This window comes from Pelodiscus sinensis, chromosome 23 (assembly GCF_049634645.1).
Source record: "Pelodiscus sinensis isolate JC-2024 chromosome 23, ASM4963464v1, whole genome shotgun sequence".
Classification (NCBI taxonomy): domain Eukaryota; kingdom Metazoa; phylum Chordata; order Testudines; family Trionychidae; genus Pelodiscus; species Pelodiscus sinensis.
The window spans coordinates 14,398,632-14,418,990 of NC_134733.1; the positions used below are offsets into that span (position 1 = coordinate 14,398,632).

The 20,359-nt window shown below is 47.8% G+C and overlaps 1 protein-coding gene across 12 annotated transcripts in view; it reads left to right on the top strand.

Moving 5' to 3' along the window:
* Positions 1–20,359, top strand: part of SAMD11 (sterile alpha motif domain containing 11) — a 324,237-nt gene that overhangs the window by 207,238 nt on the left and 96,640 nt on the right. For all 12 annotated transcript variants that reach the window (XM_075906866.1, XM_075906863.1, XM_075906862.1 and 9 more), the window contains one exon: positions 2,885–2,935. In XM_075906866.1, coding sequence (XP_075762981.1) covers positions 2,885–2,935 — 51 coding nt within the window. The remainder of the gene's footprint in view (positions 1–2,884; positions 2,936–20,359) is intronic.

Consider the following 20,359-nt stretch of genomic DNA (forward strand, 5'->3'; position numbering starts at 1 on the left):
TTCTAAAAGATCCTCTGTAGGAATCATTTTGGAGAAATGCCCTGACTGTGCTATGCAGGAGGTTAGACTGGGGGATTACACCGATTTTTCCTTCTGGCCTTGGAATCTGTGGAATCTCCTTGAGCTGTGTGGAAGGCTCTGCTGGGGGCAGGACAGATCTTTCTGTGCTATTTGATTCACGTGGGCTTTTGCTTTGAGCCTTGGATTCAAACAAACCCCAAAACTCAAAGTAACACTCCACTGGCACCTCCAAGTTTTGCTTGAATTTTTTAGCAAAACCCTGTTTTGTAAGCTTTTCACCCAAAGCTCTGACTTTGGCTTATGTTTGCAGAAAAGTTTGTAAACTTCACCTGAGTTTAAGGTTTATAATCAGGCAGATCCTATTCTTTCTTCCTCTCTCAAGCTATCTCTTTCTTTCCACCCTTCTCTGTGCACTATAAACGATAGGGCCACATTTTTGTTTGCCTTGAATAGCAGCAAGAAGAAGTAGTATAACCAACTTACATAGGGGCGGGGAAGTGAGTCCACTTCCACCACACACACAGGATTTGCAAGATGAAAGGCAGACAGTAGGCCTGTGACAGATCAGAAGGGTGTGAAGAGCAAGAGTCAGCATGTGTGAAGAGTTCTGTGCTGGGAGATCTGATGCTGCATCACTAAATAATAATAGAAATCTCTACCCAACCTTGAAAACCCAGGACTTGAGTTTGCTCTCCTATCAGTGCCGATCAGGGGTAACTGTTTTGGAATCGGTGGAGTTACTTTAAGTGTAGACGATTTTGTGCTATTGCACAGAGCAAAATGAATACCAGTTTCCCAGGCCTTTCTCAGCCTAGATCAGAGCTTTGTGGGAATTGTTCATTTTTACAACCTGTCTTGTTTAATAAATTGAAATCTAAATCTGGAAAGAAAGAACCAAACAATCTCATCCCAGAAAAAAACATCTTATGTAAAACCTCCATGTTCCAGACAAGGTGAATGGGGTCCCTCCCCCACTGTTATAATTTCACTAGAGCCATAATAATTGCATCAGACCCTTTAAGACCTTTAGCTTCCATCCCTGCGAAATGGCTGCCCATTCCTTGCACCTGGTGGTTTATGAAGTCAAAGCTACAGCTTTTATTGCTGTAATCTTAGCATATCTGATGCGCTGGTAATCTTTTTGTCTGCAACTGTGAGACCAAGAAAATGGAAATCTGGAACAGGTTTCCTAAGCGGTTGAATGGGAGGCGGAGGCAAGAAATTGGGTTTGCAATTAGTGGAATTAATAGATACACTTTTGAGCATGGTTTGATGGGTGAAACATGGATCCTAAATACCAAAGAATCCCCACAATGCCAGTTGACAAGAAACCACTCCCTTTCCCGCGTGAGTCATATAGGAAGGAAGCACACACAGATTATGTTCTCTTAGTAGGAATAAGGTCCCTAGTTACCCCTATACTTTGGATATGAGATTAATTCAAAGAGAGTTCAGTGCTGCTTTTACCTAGAGCTAGAATTTAAGCAGATGCCCCCAGTCCTGCAAAGCACTTGAATTCAACCCAATCCAGTTTAAGTACAAACTGGAATCCATCCCTTTTCAACAGAGCACTTAACCCCGGGCGTAAGTCCCGTTGACTTCACTGCTCTCGCTTATGTGCCTTCTGGCCTGATTCAAGTCAGCAGACTCCGGTCGAGTCCAGTGGCCTTTGCATTAGGTCCTTGGTGTAACTGGATGGATTTCAAGTACGATGCTTAAGTGCTTTGCTGAATCAAGGCCAGATGGAATGGGAGAGGGAGAGACGATGTCCGTTGTTAGACGAATGTGCATTAGGCTCCAACCATGTGCGTTCTTTGCAGATGGATCTGCTTAGCACTCTCTGCAACCTGTGTCTGCAGAGGCTGTTTTTTCGCAGGCAGATGTGGTGGTACATGTTTTGCCTGCAGACAGATGTCCCATGTAACTTCTTTGAAAACTTGGGCCCCTGGTGGCTGGGAATTATTCTCCATCCTATTGGCCGGATGAAACCGTGGAAGCTGCCATCCTCTGGAAGCTGCCAGGTGAAGCTGACACTTACAGGTGCCTCTGGGCCTGGTTTACAGCAGATGGGAAAAGACTCTAACATAGCCTGTTCTGATCAGAGTGGGCAGTGCCCACCAAGAGGACGGCAGAGGAAGAAAATCTGAGCTTCCTACCTGGGTCTAAGTTAAGGAGGTTGTTTATCTGGTTCTGCTGCTCCAGCTCATCACCAGGCAGAGTGACAGAATATATCAAATTAATTTCTGAGGTGGGAAATAGCTAATCATTTATTTACAGCTACGGAGGGGGAGGGGGCTGGATATACAGGCTTTCCTTAATGCAGTGTCAGTGCTGAGCCTTTTCACTCCCCATGGGCTTGTCCTATTAGCGGAGACAATATCTTTCCACCTCCCCTCCACCCTCCTAGCGTATGCATGTGACTGTGTGCAGGAGAGAGGAGTCAACCACAGGGCTCTAATTGACTGCATAGCAGAGCCTGTGATGGGCTCCCAGGGCAGCAGCCTGCATTTAGGACGGTGGTGGGGTGGCAGGCAATGTTACCTCTATTTTCCATCTGTGTGCAGAATAAATTTTGTTATATGCACTGGGGCATGTGCAGATGTGTACCACCAACAGAAACACATAACCAGCTGTGGGTGGCTGTGGGAGGTCTGCCAATCAGCTGGATGTCATCTGAATCTCTCCTGGGCAGCTATCCAAGAGCTCAGCTTACAGTGAACACAGAGGTGGCAAGGCGGGCTAAGGTCAGAGAAGCATGCTAGATATGCAAGGCTGGTGTTGATCAAGGGTGGGTCTTGAGTTGTAGGAGGTGTCGTGTTCAGCAAGTGTCACTTACCTCTTTGTTTGTTTGTTTGTTTAACAGGATACACACCCACTGGGATTTAAACATCTCCTTCCGAGAGACCTCTTGCAGGTACCATTTTGGGGCACCCTCTTTGTATGGTAGGCTAAGAGTTTATGATACACATTACTGGTATATGGATGCAGTTAGACATGAAATAACATTCATGCATGTGAACCTTTCTGTCTGTCTGTCTGTCTTTGAAAAAAACCCAGTCATTCCTTCCTCTAAAAGGATGCAATTACTGTTGTCTAAAGATGTTTTTTTAGGTCTGCTTTTTCTAAAACCACTGTGCTCCTAAATGAGGCTAATCAGTGGGTGGTGGGTTTGTAGATGTCCATGCAATGTCATTAAGACCCTGATCCTGCAAGCATTTCTGCATGTGGGTATTTCCATTGGAACCTTTGGGCTGTTCACTTGTATAATGTTAAGCATGCTCATAATGGAGTGTGGGACCAAGGTCTAAAACTGCGAGAGTGACTTGGTGGCTCTTACCTTTAATCAATGGGGGAGGGATTTAGATATTAAAAGTCACCTTAGAGGACAAAGATTTGCTTAAAAAGAATAAAATAAGGAGAGAGAGGGAACACACAGGAACTGCCATCCCACTTTGATAGGCTACCCTACAATGATCAATACCTGAGAAAGGTCAAAATCGATAGCCAGTTATTACAATATTTTGCACAAGTCGGAAAATTCCTTCCTGTCCTGGGAATATGAGAGTTGACTGTCCTTTATATTCATATATATACTATAACTGAAAGTATTGCTTTTGGTCATGAAATTATCTAGCCCTTTTAAAAGTCTAGCCACATTATTTGCCTCTATGGAGAAGAGAGGAATGCATGTTCTAACTTCTGCTTTATATGAACTTCACTATTTGCCAGTGAAGCACTTGAACCAGACATATGCTGTTTGTTTTCTGGAGGAGAGACAAATCATTGCACATGGCTAATAAAGAACAGGTGGTGACTGCGAAACCTCTTGGCATGGAAGAGTTGAAAGAAGTGTGTGTTCTACAGAAGGATGTTGCTGGGCACAAATACAGTGGGCTGGATTCTGATCCTGGTTGTCCTGGTTTCAGTCCAGAATAACTTGACTGAAGTTGACGGAGTTACTCGGGATTTATACCAGTGAGGCTGAGATCAAAATCTGTCCAGGGGATTTCAAGTTGCGTAGCATGAAATTGAATGAGCTTGCAAATAACAGCCCAGCAAGTATCATGGTGCTCTGTGCAAAATTCCTGTTCAGTTCTAGAACTAGATGACCAATACGAAAATATTATTATTATAATGCCCACTACGTGCTAGGCCAGTGTTCCTGAAAGTGTTTTGCGGAATCACTCTCAGAAACACATTAACTGGCCGCCCCAGTTTGTTTATTTACTGGCGCCACGGCCACAGAGCCTCACATGGTCCGGCCCATGCCGCTTCCTGTGGCTCCCCTTGAGTGCAAAGGACAAAATGGAGCCAATAGGAGCCACGAGGCTCCGTGGCCGCGGCACTGGTAAATAAACAAACTGGGGTGGCCCGTTAATATCTTTCTGAGAATGATTCCATAGAACACTTTCAGAAACACTGTGCCAGGCTTTTTCCAAACATTTCAGAAGGATGGGCCATGCTCTCCGGTGCTCAAATCTAAGGGCACGCAAGAGCGTTTCATTAAATACTTTATCAGATGTGTTTCTTATTAGGACTATATGACTATGCTTCGCCGCATCCTGGTGTAGCACTTACCCAAGAGAACATAAGGTAGCACGTTTAGAAAACATATAAGTCTCAATGTTGCAACTGAACTGAGTTGTTCGCTCTTAGACGTCAGAATGTTTAATGAAAAGTAAATATCAGTGGCAGCGGGAGAGTGTATTAGAAATGACTTCCAATGTTTACCACCTGCCCTTCACACACAACAGACAACTTCTGCTTCCTGGCTGTGAACAGCTCCCTGTAAAAAATGTGTCTGCCTCCTTTGCAAAAAAATAGAACTATAAAGCAAACGGTTTGGGCTGTTTTGTTGGATGTATTTGTAGGTCTCATCTAAATTATAGACCATAGGGTGAGATCTTGTTGATTGTTTTTTCTTTTTTGTCCCCGATTTGATTCAACACATAATTTAGGTACACGCATAAGTCCGTCCCTATTCAGCCAAGCCTTTAAGCACGTGCATAAGTTCTTGGCTGAATTGAGACTTGGCCTCCTCCTTTGGAGCTCTGAAGGCGCTGTGGAGAGAGATGTGAAATTTGTGCTGGTTCGCATCCCATTAGGAGCCATTGAAAGCGGTGGGCTTAATTGGGTGGGGGAGGTTAGCGCATCACTCAGCTCCAAGTCTGAGAAAATGTTGTTGTTAAAATGTTATAAGTACAAAACAACGGCCCAAATCAGCAGATTCTAAGACCCAGTCTTGCAAGCTCACTTCGGTCGGAAGCTCCATTGAAACCACTAGGAGTTCCATGTCCAGACAGTTTTTAGGGTTAGGAGCCTATGTTGTTGCTTTAAGATTATGACACATGAACATTTGAATGAATGGATTCCTTCCTGGCAGACCCTTTCATGATAAATTTCAGCCTGGAATGAAATTTTATGGCCCAGTTATAAGCTCTTAAAAACCCCCAGAGGTTTATAATGGAAGTGCTTACACAAGCCTTAACTAATAGCCATTTGAACAATCACTTTTGAGTGGCACACATCTTTCGGAAATTAAAATTCCCACCTTTTAAACTATTATTTTTGAATGTGTAGTGCCAAGGCTAAAATGATGGTTGAATTTTTATGACTGTGAGCAGATTTCTCTGACTTCCCCCTTTTAATTGTTTATTCTTGTAGCTCTTTCCTGACAGCTTGGTTTCAGTATTTGGAAATTCTGTTTTCACAATACTGAGAGAACTCAAGTGATTGTGTGCCCACTATCATTGTGACTCAGGGCTGTGCTTACAAATTACAGGATCCTATGCAACTGAGGGCCTCTCATCATGCGGCTTCTGCCAAGGGCCTGGGGTTTCTCTTCCCCCTCTCCTGCGTGGCTTTTGATGGGGGCCTCGGGCGTCTCTCCTCCCCTCGCATGGCTCCTGCCAGGGATCTGGGGCTGGAGCAGAGATGCAGAGGCTGGGGGCTCCTCTTTGCAACTAGTCTGACAGCAGGCAGCCATCACTAACTGACTGCTGCTGGCCAAGAGGCTCACAAGGGGGCGGAAGGATGGACTAGGGATGTGAATGACTAGTTGACTAATTGAGTATCCAATAAGCAAATGCTTATTGGATAGTCGACGCACTAGTCGACTAGTCGCTTCCCCCCTCCTCCTTGCTACTTCTATCAGAAAGAGGCAGCAAGGGCAGGGGAAGAGGAAGGGTGCTTCAAAGCGTCAGCGCCACATGGAGCCCGGGGCCAGCTGGGCCAGGCTGCACACCGTGTTTCAAAGCGGCAGTACTGTGTGGAGCCTGTGGTACTTTGAAATTGCATGGACTATTCGATTAGCCAATTAATCTAAATTTAACATCCCTAGGATGGAGAAGACCTGCAGTGAACAGGAGAGAGCAGTCCCGGGGAGGGGCCAGAGAGGAACCACCAGAGGCACAGCCTTAGGCGTACAAGAACACATTGGTGCGTTGGGGCACCTAAAGATGTAGTGCCTCAAATTTTTGGGTGTCCTACACAGCTGCATGTTTCATGTATGCCTAAGGATGGCCCTCTTGTGACTGGCAAAAACCTAGGCAGTTCCATGGTAAGATACAAGTTTTGCTACTGCAGGTCAAAAAAGTGGCCAGTCGTAATTCTTGAGCAAAAAGCATTCAGTATCCTGTAATACAGAAAACTAACTGTGTAACACAGTGATGCCCTGAAACATGAGATTTATCAGTTCTTAACACTGGTTTACTAGTAAGAATATTTAAAGGGGAAGTGCTTAATAAAAAGGGGACAAATTTGGCTTCACATCTGGTTGGGAATTCTTTTAAATTCTAGTTGGGTTTTCAGCATAATTGCTTAATTGTTTTTGCAGACCCTACACAAAGCAACCATCTAGCCTTCTGATGACACAACAGCTAAGTGACCTGAGCTGGTAACCAGACCCCACATAACATTTAAATGTAACAATCAAGAACTTAGCTAAATCACATTCTGATTTCTTGAAATGGAGCCTCTGTGGGAGATTTCAAGGAGTTTTAATTACATGGGCAATCTGTTATTCCATTGTTAAGATAATTGGAGACAAAGCAGGCCTGATGCTGACAGCTAGTAAATTTCTTAAAGGACCCCTTTTAAAATTAATTTTAATTCAAATTAACAGATTTATTTACAAGTGCTACAAGCGGTATGTGCTGTCATTTTGGGGAACAATAAAGAGGTTGAATCCCCAGTTTAAGTATGAACCCAACAAAACTTTTGTTGACAAAACTATATCTGCGTCTACGCTACCGCCGAGTTCTGTCGACATAATGTCGACAGAACTCAGCAGTTTTGTCGACGGCTGTAAACCTCATTCTACAAGGAATAACTCCTTTTGTCGACAGAGTTCTGTTGACAGAAGGCGTTATTGCATCTACACTATCCTTTGTGTCTACACTCTCATGTCAACAAAGCGGCTTGCTTTGTTGACAGAACTGGATGTAGTCCAGACGTTCTTTGTTGACAGAAGCTTTGTCGACAGTTGTCTGTCATCAACGCCTCTGTCGACAAAAGCCTGTAGTCTATACGTACACTAGATGATAGACCTGACCACATGAACAGTTAGGTGTCTTAACTGGGGACATTGTGAACTCAGAGGTAACTCAACCAATCAGCCCTTTTCCTTTATAGCCAGTTTTGCACACTACCATTCTTTTGGCTCTAGAAAGTCAGAAAGGGTCCTCGGCCTCATGCTAGCTTGGGCATTGGAACCCAGAAAGGTTCCCCATGGTGCTGCCATTTGGCTTCAGCCTGGCTGAAGCACATACAAGTTGAGGCAGGAGTGGAGGCTTCCTCCTGCCCTCACCCCACATCCCTATTCCCCCCCATCAACTCCTCAGATCCCTGCTCACTCTCATGTCTGTGTGTATCCCCCTTTGCCATTGGAGGAAGCTGCAGGAGAGACCCTGTCTTCCATTGGCACCTTTGCTGCTCTCTCAGATTTCAGCTGGAGTTACTGTCCCCCTCTCTTCTAATTGCTCCCCTCACTCTGTTGACTTCTGCCGAACCAGTCCTTCCCCTCCTGCCCTTCCCCCGCCCCTCCCCATTTTCAGCTTGGGCCTCCAGTTCGGGTGCAAATGACAGGCTACAAATTTAAGCCTGCCCTGAAGCATAACTTAGATATTTTAAACCTACCATTTGCCAGTGCAGAAAAGAGACCCGTGTATGTTTAAGCAACCTAAATTGCCTTGCAACTCTGTGAAATATGTGGCGCCACTGGACTAAATGATGGGGTGGCAGAAAGGTTTTGCTGACCCTTGTTCGAGGTGACATACATCACTCACTGCTCCTGAGTTCTGCAGGTCGTCCCAGACTCCTGTGTGATACCTTTATGCTGTACTACGTTATCATGTGGTTCTTCTCCCCCCTCCCCACCCTTTTAAATCAAAAGGATGTTGCCTTCTGACTTGCCCTGCCTCTCTGTCAAAAGGCTGCCTTTGATCTTCCTTTGCAAGTCGTCAGAGGCTGCCTGGATTCGTTGGTCTGGTCACCTTAGAGGCGCTGTCTGCATTGACCTTGATGAAAGGCGGTTTAATTGGGTACATACAGGCCTGCACACAGGCAGCAAAAGATCAACATTGGGAACTGCACAGAAAAGGGAGATTAGGATCTCTCCGAGGGTCCTCCAGGTGCTCCTTTTCCTTTTATGCTTTGAAGTTAATGTGATGACTGGGTTGGCATTTTAGCAAAGTTCCTAAGTGCCTCTGTTTAAAACAATGAGCACCGCATGGTCTCTTGCCCAGACGTGTTCTCTGGGATGCCCTTCTGAAACGCTTTGCAATTGTTCAGTACCGTGAGGCATTTTCCTTTTAATTTCGAGAAAAGTCTGTCAGGTTGCGCAGTCACGAACAAGGGCCTATCTGTGCCAGTGGCTGAGCAATTCAGACAGGGGCTGAGTGCTCTCACCATCCCCTGATTTCAGCAGATGTCCAGGTGCTCAGTGCCCTGGTCTGGATTAGACCCCTCATGTTGAAGCTCACCAGAAACAGGGAGGTGTCTGAGTGAAAGTGCTGGGCGGAAGGTGTTAGTGCATCTCCATGGTGGAGGGAGAAGGCAGAGAAAGGACAGGAATGAGATCACTCTCCTTTGATGCGGTTCAGTATTAGAGCCATTGGATAAAACTGGACGCTCCTGTAGACACTTTACACACTATGAAGCCTAACTGGCTTGTGAGGAAGGTGTTGGGATAGGTGTTGCACTTATTGAAGTGTGAGGAAATTGAGGCAGAACAGAGATTAAACGACTTGTCCAAGTGAATCAGTGGAAAGGGTTAAGAACGGAGCCCCAAAATCCTGTTGCTTGGCCAGGGCTGGAGCTGTCAGACCATGAGCAAAATGCAGGAAGCAAATTGAAGGCAGCTTCATTGATGATCAATCATCAATCTGCTGGGGAAAAGAGGTAAAAGAATGAAAGTGAAGAGGCCAGAAAGAGGGATCACTTTGCTTTAGCTGAATGGGACATGTGTCTTGGGAGTTCATCTATATGGAAAATCCACTCAGACTGACGAAGTGGTGGGACCTAGCAAGCCAACTGGCCTCCCAGAGGAGAATTTCTTCAGGATGCATCTTATCTGAAAGGAGCATAAGGCAAATAAAGGGCATCATCTACCCAGAGCAAGTGACTATTTAAAACCACTGTTTTGACTTGGTGAGGTCTGACCAGCCATTCCAGACTGAACCAAGCCAGATTCTAATGTGTTTAGACCAGACGGGAACCTCACTCAGAATCCTGGTTTTATGTAGTTGTGGCCCCATTTGCAGTACCCTGCCAAACGCTATTGTAACCATGTTCATGCCGCAGTGCGTCACTGCATTGTTGCTTGCATTGGTTTGCTTGGTGTAGATGGGGTCTGCTATGTTAAAAGAAGCTGGTGCTGATGGAAGCATAGAGAGCGGCTAGCTGGAGAAGTTGTTAGATTGGGACACATCGAAGAAAGTGTGAGAAGAGAAAAAGAGCTGGCTGAGTTGGCTTTTTCTCCTGGAAGACGCATGGTGAAAAGGAAAGGAGGAAAGAAGAGGGGAAACAAAAAGTACAAAGCAGACAGTTACATGTATCTGCAAGATGATGCTGAGTAGGGATGTAAAATCCCATTTAACCAGTTAACCATTTAACTGGTTAGCTGCTTAACTAGGATCTTGCGGGCCCCCAACCAGTGACATAGCATGGGAGGCCCAGTTGGACTGGTGCAGCATCTGCCTGCAGTTCAGTAGGCCCATCTGGGCTGGAGCAGCCCCCAGCCCACATTAGGCAGTGGGCTGCACCAGCCAGCTAACCGGTTACTGGTAAACATCCCCTGGTCAGGGTGATGCTGACTGGTTAACCAGTTACTTTCTGCTGACTCCGCATTAGGAATGTATCACCACGAGATGCAAGTAATGTTATCAAAGCGTCAAAGTGTTTCACTGTTGCCCTTTAAAACGTTAACGTGGGCAAGTTTGGTATTTGCTGGTGTGCTTCTCTGCTCTCTAATGGAGCTCACAGTCCTTACAAGCTGTTGTGAGGGTGACAGGTGATACACGTGTGTGCCTCATTTTTTCTCTTGATGACGTGGAACAGCACAGCAAGGCAAACTCAAGGAATGGAGGATACGAGAAAGAACGTGGTGTGAGAGGCTGGAGTTCCCATTGCAGTGGGAGGGCGGCTCATTTCTGCCTGTGGACGTGCCATAATTCTCCTCTTGGAGGAAGTCTAAAAGGCCTTTACCTCTATTACTATTGCAAGTTGCTAATGCTCCATACCAGGACCTGCTTCCTGATGGCAAAGCCAAAATAAACAAGGAAACCCCTGACTCACAAACCCCCTCTTTGGCAGCCAGGATATGGTTTGTGCTGGAGGGAAGAGACTTTTCAGACGGGCAACCGCAGTTAGTTTGGTGACATCCCTGTTTGGCTTCAGACAACAGTTGCCAACAGAGTAATAAATGGACCCTTTCTTTTGTTTAAATGGGGAGGAAAAGCGCAACGGATCAGCTTTAACAAGAATGTTCTGTGTTGGAGAGAAGGGCTTGGCCAAGGGGCAGATCCGCTTGCGCCTACAATTGTTGCAGATAAATCCGAGCAGCTTGTGCTGTTTGCATCAAACCACCAGCAAAGCGCATGGGTGAGGCGCAAGATTAGACATTATTGGGATGCACCAGGAGGAGCTGCTATGCATTTGTCATGAGCCCAGCTTATGCTGCAGCTGCTTCATGAGGCGCTTCAGATGGAAACGGGGCTGTCTTTGGGCTCTCTGCTATAGGGCCAGTGACCCTTGGGTCATTGCAAGTTATTGGTGGGTCTGAAGCCCAGAAAAGATCCACACAGTCACTCCAGCTTGTTCGGAATATTTTCTTTAAGGCCATGATCGAAGGGGACCCCTTTTTTACTTAGCTGCCTGATGGCTGTTGGACTCAGGAATATTCTCCCAAGGCTGGAGGTCTAAGTCACGGAAGACTAGTTAGGGAAGAACATTAAAAAATATTCCGTAAAAAACAATTCTGCACTGGTTCCTTGCCAGGAGGAGCTAGAATTCTTCACTGATTTCTGGACACTCCGTGTGTGCTCCTTAATGGGCAGAGCTGGTTCCAGAGGTCCTGAGCAGCAATGCTTCAAACATTCCTATTGGGAAGATGTCTTGCCCGTTGCTCCTTGGGGACCATATCTGTGGGTGAACATTCATCCGCAGCTGCAACATGCCAGAGCCTTAAACCATGGCAGTTTAGGAACCTCTGCTGCTGAACGTCCAAGTACTGCTTGCTGCTCAAGCTGATTCCCGGCCTTATTTGGGATTTGGAATTACCAAGGAGTCTTGCACAGCACAGTGCCTTGGGTAGGTAGGTCTTGTCTTATCTATCACATTGCTTCCACATCCCTAAGCTTAGGGAGGCATGAATAAAAAGGGAGGAGAGGAGCAGGGTCTATGATTTCCTGAAATGTTTCGCTTCCTCCACATAACGTAAGAACAGCCATACTGGATCAGACCAAAGGTCCATCTAGCCCAGTATCCTGTCTTTCAACAGTGACCAATACCAGGGGCCCAGGAAGGAATGAACAGAACAGGGAATCATCAAGTGATCCATCTCCTGTTGGCCATTCCCAGCTCCTGACAGAGGCTAGGGACACTGTCCCTGCCCATCCTAGCTAATAGCCATTGATGGAGCTAGCCTCCATGATTTTTTTCTAGCTCTTTTTTGAACCCTGTTATCATCTTGGCCTTCACAATATACTCTAGTAAGGAGTCCCACAAAGTTGACTGCGTTGTATGATGTTCTTCCTGTTTGTTTGTTTTAAACCTGATGGAAGTTAATTTCATTTGGTGACCCCTAGGTCTTGTGTTATGAGAAGGAGTAGATGACTCTTCCTTTTTCACTTTCTCCACACCAGTCATGATTTTATAGACCTCTATCACAGTGTTTCTCAACCTTTTTTCCTATAAAGTACCCCTTTAAAAAAAATTATAAGTCCCCCCAATACCTACAGTTTTCAGAAACAATTTTTTTTCTACCATCGCAACACATTTGTTTAAACAACTTAATCGTAGCCGGGTGGACGATGAAATTTTTGGGTGTAAAAAGTACAAAAATTAATAAAGTGCTTTAAAACTTAAAACAAAAATTCAGTTTTCTCCAAATTTCTGTTGTGTTGACGTACCCTCCAGACTTCTCTCAAGTATCCCTAAGGATACTCGTACCACTGGTTGAGAAACACTGCTCTGTCATAACCCTCCTTACTTATCTGTTGTTATCAATAGAGCTCCACACAGATACAAAATTTGTATTTATATCCGCATCTGCAACAATGATCCACAGATATCTGCATTCACATTTGCGAACACGGATACCTGCAGATATAAATCAGGATATTCACAAGTTTGTAGGGTTCTAGATACAAAATTTCTGTCTGTAGCCACATAAATGAGCTGCAGCTATCCACATACTCACCTGTGCATGTAGGTACCTGCAGCTATAAAGCAGATAGCCACGGATTTGCAGGGCTCTAGTTATCAATGCTCTTCTCTTTTCTGTACTAATGTACTGGGCTATTTTAATTAGCAATCAGAAATGGAATGGTTTGGGCTGAGGTAGGCAGGTCTGAAATTCAGGCCAAAGCTGGGATGGGTTGCTGTTTGGCATATACTCATGTTAGTTTGAAACACAGATATATTCCTGAGGAAAAATGTGAATAGTGTACTTACATGCTCCCCAGCACGTACATCACTGTAATTCCCAGTGCACTATGAAAGGGGAGATGTCGGCCCTTTGGAACAGAGTTGGGAAGGATTTGGGGGAAACCGTGACTGTGAAGGCATCTTAAGAGCTTGTGGGATCATGGGTGGTGGGTGAAAGCCCAGCTGGGGAAGGCAAGTCCAAGCCCTGCTCCCTTCTGCCTGAGGCCTTGCCCCTTCCAACTCCACACGCCCAGCCCTTGTGGAGCCAAGCCCGGTCCCCAATGCAGGTTATTGCCCTCAACCCCTGAACATCCCCTAGCTCCTTAATTTCCCCCATACCAGTGGGTGGTGCAACCTCACCCTTCCTGCCTGGCAGCTGGAGAGCCATGCAGCTGCGCCAGGGCCCTGTCCTTCCAGGCGGCCAGGTTATAGGCAATTATGGAAAGGCAGTGGCTCCCTACGTTACCCATCACCCATGTGCGGGATCTTGCTGGGAATTGCATCATCTTGGCCAAAATTTTGGAGCACGTTCTCAGGAGATTTCAGCTGTGCATGAACCAGGAAGAGAATTGGCTCCATCTGGTTGTGGGTCGAATCTGGGACCAAAACTTTGGGTCGGGAGATTCAGTCTGAGCCCCCCTGCTAAAATTTGGAAGGATTCAAATTTGAGTGTCTTTGTCTGTAATAGATTCGGCCCGTATCTGGAGGATACCTGGCAGGCCGTTCTGTCCAGTTTGTGATTTTCCTTTTCTAACCCTGTTCCTTAGCAGCACCTGTTGCCTGCATGGGTATTATTCCAGGCTTTCAGCGACTCACAGCAGCAATGTAATGGATTGAGGGGGTGGGATATTTTGAATAGGTGCCCGCATAAGTAAGAGGGTCTGTCTACACTGCCACCCTAGTTTGAACTAGGGTGGCTAATGTAGGCATTCGAACTTGCAAATTAAGCCCGGGATTTAATTATCCCAGGCTTCATTTGCATGTTCCAGGGCGGGCGCCATTTTTAAATGTCTGTACTGTATTTCGAACTACCTGCACGCGGCATGGACTAAGTAGTTCGAATTAAAGCTCCTAATTTGAACTACCGTTATTCCTCCTGCAAGGAGGTTTAATGGTAGTTCGAATTAGGAGATTTAATTCGAACTACCTAGTCCATGCCGTGTGTAGCCGCAGGCAGGTAGTTCGAAATACAGGCATTTAAAAATGGCGTCCGCCCAGGAACATGCAAATGAAGCCTGGGATATTTAAATGAATCCCGGGCTTCATTTGCAAGTTTGAATGTCTACATTAGCCACCCTAGTTCGAACTAGGGTGGCAGTGTAGACATACCCAGACACACCAGTGGCATGTTAGTGAATTATTCTATTTATTGGCTACACAAGGCAAGGCCCTGTCCTCAACACCAGGATGTTATCTCTCTCTGTGTGTAATGGGATAACTTCGGAGCGCCACATCCAGTCAGTGCCAAAATTTCAGAGAATGTTCTGTGCACCCATGGACACAAGTCTATTGATTTTGGTGACTGTCAGAATACCGGGAAAGCCTGATTTCAGAGTTGAAATCGGGGCCTTCAGACTGGCTGGTGAGGCAGTCTGGGGAGTCTCTATATTGTGCCCTGTTGCTGCCTTCACATATCACAGGGCAGCAGCTTCACGCTGCCGCAGGAGATTGTCTGGAGTGCTACTTTCAGTGGAAATAAGGGAGCCTTGCAGGGAGTGATCATAGTGGGGAAAGGGTCTCTTGGGGTGGGAGGGACATGGAGATGGAGAGAGGAGGCAGCAGGGATCTGGAGGGGGGATGTGCATGTCTCGGAGTCAAAGCAAGGGACCCAGGAGAAATGGGGGGTGAGAAGTGGCACTGATGAGGGGGAGCAAGGTCCCAGAGTGGAGATAGGGAGGGGAAAGCAGGGCCCTGGGCATGGGAAGGAGAAAGTGGGGCTCTGAAGTGGGGAGCAAGAACCTGGTTGGGGTGGGGGGAATCAGGCAATGGGGAGGCACACATGGAGAGCACCTGATTGATCCCAAACTAGGGAATTTGCTAGACTGGGGGATGTTCCCCGTCACTGGCCCGCCAGCCTGCCACCGGCTCCGTTTCCGGCTCTGACTGGTCATTCTGCCACCGGCCTGGCAGGGCTGCCTGGCTTGGCTGGCTTCTGGCCTGCTGCAGCCCCAGCTCCTCTGCCGGACTGGTGTGCTGTGCGGCCCTGGAACCCTGCTGGGCTTCTGTGATGCCACAGGCCCTGCTTTCCTGCTGAGCTACCTCACTGCTGCTGCTGCCCCAGCTGTCCAGCCAGGCTGCTGCCGGGCTCCAGGGCTCCCAGCTGCTGACCCTCCTGTTGCCCTATTTCCAGTCACCGGGGCTCTCTGGCCTGGGAACATCCATCCTGGTTTAGGGAGGTGCAACCTGTATGATCACAGTGTTATTGTATCTATTCAAGTGTCTGGTGTTTTACGGTCTGTGCTGCACTGGACCTGTTCTGATGGTCAGAAAACCCTGGAGCCCTATTTATATCGCCAGCAGTATAGGAAATCTTGGGTGAAAATGCCTAGCATAGATATCCCTTACAGGTGAACGGTTCTTGCCGCATCCTAACAAAACTGGTGCGCTTCAGAATTGGGTAGCCTGGTCAGTGCTTCAGATTTGAATTTCCTCTCTCCCCATCCAGAGGCCATCACAGACATGGTATTTTTATTCATGGACTTGTGAAGTGCTGGCAGATGATGCACAATTATAATAAAAACATCTTTAAACTTATTTCCACCTCATTTTAGAGTTGCCAGCTCTGCTGATCATTTTTATGAACTGTCACATGCACTAATGAAATGGTATAAGCGTTTTGCTTGGGACGTTGCAGAATACATTTTTCAGCACAAGTCTGCAGGAAGAGTTAGGGCTGCATCTCCCAGCCTTGGGTTTTACAGTCACCTGGGCTGCTGTGCTTGTTAGTGCTTTGAAAATGCCTCGTGGACAGCTTTTCTTCAGAGGTATGAGAGCTCTAAGAGGTAGATGTGGATAGTAGGCCAGGGTGAAAGTAACTTAAGTTTCTTACAGGTACTGTGGTGTAGCATCCTCCTTGGGTGGGGGGCTCAGGAAAGGGGGTTGGGTAGGCTGAGATACAACAACCCGTAAGAACTTTAAGTGTGGGGGGCTCAGGACAGAGAGGTAATGTGGGGGGTAGTAAGAGTCAAAGCAGGAGCTTGGAGGTGAGGAGGAGCTCAGGGCAGAGGCTTGAGGGTGTATGTGTGGGGGTTGAAGGAGTCAGGATTGGGGGGCGTGTGAGGAGGGGCTCCATGACAAAGGGCTAGGCATGTGGGGGGGGGGTGCAGGAATCAAGTCTGGGGATGTGGGGGTTCAGAGATCAGGACAGGGAGCTGGGAGTGGGGGGGCTCAGCACAGGGGGATGTGGGGGTGCAGGATTCAGGGCAAGAGGCTCAGGGCAGGGGGTTGCGTGTGTGTAGGGGTGAGTGCGGGGGGGACGACAAAGGAACTATTTTAGGGGGGTTGCAGCTGCTTATACCAGGTCCCTGTTGCTTTTCTCCCTCCTCTGACTTTCAAGGAGTGAGGGGAAAGTGCCCCCCCCCTCCCCTGCTGCATTCCTCTGGCTCCCAGGTGCTCCAGGTGCTCGGGGAGAGGCAGAGGAGGAACACAGCAGGCTCCGCACTTTCCCCTCACTCCCTGAGAGTCAGAGGAAGCAGGAAGGAGAAGAAAAGCAACAGGGACCCAATATGTGTGACTGCAGTTCCCCCCCACACCCTAAAATGGCAGGGGTGGGGTGGGGCTGGTGCAGTCCTAGATTGGGGGCGCCTCCTGCCAGTTCTTTAATCTGCCTGGTTGCTTGCTGCTTAGCAGGGCAGCCTTCAGGATGCCCCAGGAGCCAGGCTGGGAGTGCCTCGTCCCTCCCACTACAGCGGAGTGCCCCAGGCGGCCGGCTTCTTGCCAGAGCGCCGCACCGGGCCCAGCGGTTTACCTCCACCTCTGTAGGAGGACGGTATTGATGAACCCCTGGCTGTGGAGGGGTAGCAAGACTGGCACCTGAGAAGGACGGAGAGCGACTGGGAGTCTGGTGATGAAGATGGAGTGCAGGGAGGCAACTGCAAAGGCTGGACCAGTGAGAGAATATCCTAGCAGGGCCTCAGAGCGAAGGGAGACACTGGACGGGACACTACCAGTTTGGCATCTCTTCTTCTTGGCCCTTCTCTGTTGGGAGCACAGAATTGTAGCAGTTTAGGGCCTTATCTAATGCCCACGGAGGCCGGTGAGAATCTTTCCATTGGCGTCAGTGGAATTGGGTTGGACCCTTTAACATCAAAGTTCTGCTCCTGGGTGCATGTGTGAAGCTGCAGCAGAACTCCTTGCAAGCCACAAGCATACACCTGAAGATGGAGGCTAGATCTGGGGTTTCATGGCAGATAGAGAAGCGAGTAAGAGGTGGCAAGTTCAGGAATCAGGATGGGGAGCCTGAAAATACAAGTTAGAAGGTTTCACACTAGTAGCACTTTGCATTTTTATAGTATCGGCCCCCCGAGAATCTCCAAAGCATTGAGTCAGCAGATAACGATATGTAAATATTGGTGTCCTCATTTTACAGATGTGGAAACTGAGGCACAGAGTGGGCAAGTGCCATGCATAAAGTCACATAGTCTAAGTGACAGAGCTGGGAACAGGATCTATGTTTTCTGACCTCCGGCTACACATCCATGCATAGCTAGGGGATGGGAGGGGGGAAGGAAGTGGTTTTCCTCTCCACTTTTGTATGTAGATCATTCTCCTATGGCCTGAGAGTTGGGGTGGCTGGGATTCAGGACTAGAGAACACCTGCTTCATGGCCTTCTGGCAAATGCACACCCTGCAGTGCACCTCGGCTTTCCGGGTCTGGCACGGATGGAAAGCAGGGAAGAAAGCGGAGTGAATGGATAGGGGCCTGGCTCAATGTGACTGGCCTGCTGTTGGGAGCCCAGCTTTGGGTGCACTGGTGATGGGTTGAGAAGGGAGTCTAGAGCAGTGGTACAAGTACTCTTAGGGCTACTTGAGAGGAGATGGGGGGGGGGGGGGGAAACGTCAACACAACTGAAATTTAGAGAAAACTGAATTTTTGTTTTAAGTTCCACCGACTTTATTATTTTTGTGCTTTTTATACCCAAAAATGTCATCGCCCGCCCAGCTACGATTAAGTTGTTTAAACAAACGTGTTGCAATGGTAGAAAAAAAAATTGTGTGTCTGAAAGCTATAGGTACTGGGGGTACTTATAATTATTATTTTTTTGAAAAAGGGGTACTTTATATAAAAAAAAAAAGGGTTGAGAAACACTGGTCCAGAGGATGCTCTTGTCGTTCTCTCTAGGGGTTGTCTCCCTCCACCCTGTTTGAGATTCCCTTAACACCTCTTTGCTGTGTGTAATTTCACTGGCGCTTGAGAGAGGGATGGAAATTAACAGCCCCTGAAGATGAAATGCTCCATCTCTTAGCAGGGCAAGGGCAGGGTGGGACCAATAAGGCTGCCCTTCCTCAGCAAGGGAGTGGCTGCACTTCTCTCGCCCAGCGCACCTGTGCCAGGAGGATTCTGGGCAGGGAAAGGGCCCCGCTGCCCCATGCTAGCAGGAGAGAGGGGAGGAGGACCGGTGGAGTGGTAAGAGAGGAGAGAGGCAGCCCTCCCTTCTGCACAGCTCCCCCACAAGTCAGTCTCCTGTGAAAAAGTGACCTATCCGAGCATCGGGTCATGTGGCCCATTGTGTAATATCGAAACGAAACTCGGATGCTCTCCACCGCCCTGCTTGTTTGTGAGTCACCTGATCACTGCCTGCAAATCCTTGACCCAAATCCTTGTGTGCCCAGCTTTAGCCCTTATCCTGCCACGGCTGCTCTGTCCGCCAGCGGCCGGGGAAGAAAAGTATTGGCCGTGCAGTATACGATTAGGAGATTTCCCAGGGTGTTTGTGCTGGGTGATAAGCTGGGGGGTGGGGGGGGGGGGTGGAATCTTGATCAGTCTGAGCTGATAGCACTCTCTGATCCACCGCCTTTCCTTGCATTCAGCTGACTCAGGGACCCCAGCATTATCTGTGGGGAGGGTAGGAGCCTCTGACCTTGCCTGGCTACTCAAGGGTCTTTGGCACATGTGGGCCGAGCCAGCGCAAGGCTGAGGGAAAGTTATTTTGTCCCAGGAGGACTCTCAGGCCAGTTTTCCCGGGAGATTGTTAACCCTTTGCTCTGTGTGCTTGTGGTGGGGGGAGGAAGGCAGAGGGGCTTTTATTGCCCTGGTCAGATTTGCTTGGTTTTGAAGGGTGGGGTGGTGCCTGGGTTTGGCATGCAGGACTTGCTTCCTCTCTGTGTCACTTTGCTCCCATACCTCCTCCAGTCTGTTTGTCTCTGCTTGCGGCACATCGGCCGGGACGTTCAGCGGGGCCAGCCTTGTTGCAAAGCCCTTGCCACAGCTCCTCTGTGAGAGGCTCGTGCTTTCTGGGCTGATGGCCCTGGGTTCAAAGGCTGACGCAGAGGGGATCACTGAACACAGGTTGGAATCGTTATAGAAGTTACAAGCTCAATGCAAAAATTGCTGGGCAAGAGTCTCTGGCCTGCACTCTGATTGTAATGATCCCTTACCAGCTCGAATCCAGGTCACTGTGCGTTGCTGTGACCCCAGGCATATAGTAAGATAGTTTATTTGTTGGTAGCTCCGGCACAGCCCGCCCCATTCAGGATCTGGCCCCCCTTGCACTTGTGCACAAACCAGAGGAAGCACAAGAAGTCCTTATCTGAAGTTCTGGTTCTGCAAGTTCTTACATCCATGTTTAACTTAAGCCCATGCATGTCCTCCTTGCCTTCAATGGAGCTCTGTAAAATTCAGCAGGTGCGTAATGAGTATTACCTGGGATCAGGGCCTTTAGAAACAAAAACCATTTGGGTAACAGGGGAATGAGATGTAGCACACATGCCAACTGGTAGGGGCACGGTTGTTGCATGCTTTCATAGGTTATGTCACCCTCCAAATTTAACCCTTTCCTATTTTTCTAGAATTGGCTTAATTGTTACCTACTTACATGGCTCCATTGGAGTGTCGGCTTCTGTCTCCATGTAGCTTCCCATTTAAATCAGTAGGATTCAGCCTGGCTCAGAGGCCTGTGCTAGCAGATTGGAGTGCATGTACAGTGCAGTGCACTCATAACAAATAGCCGTCATCTCTGGGTTGCAAATGCAG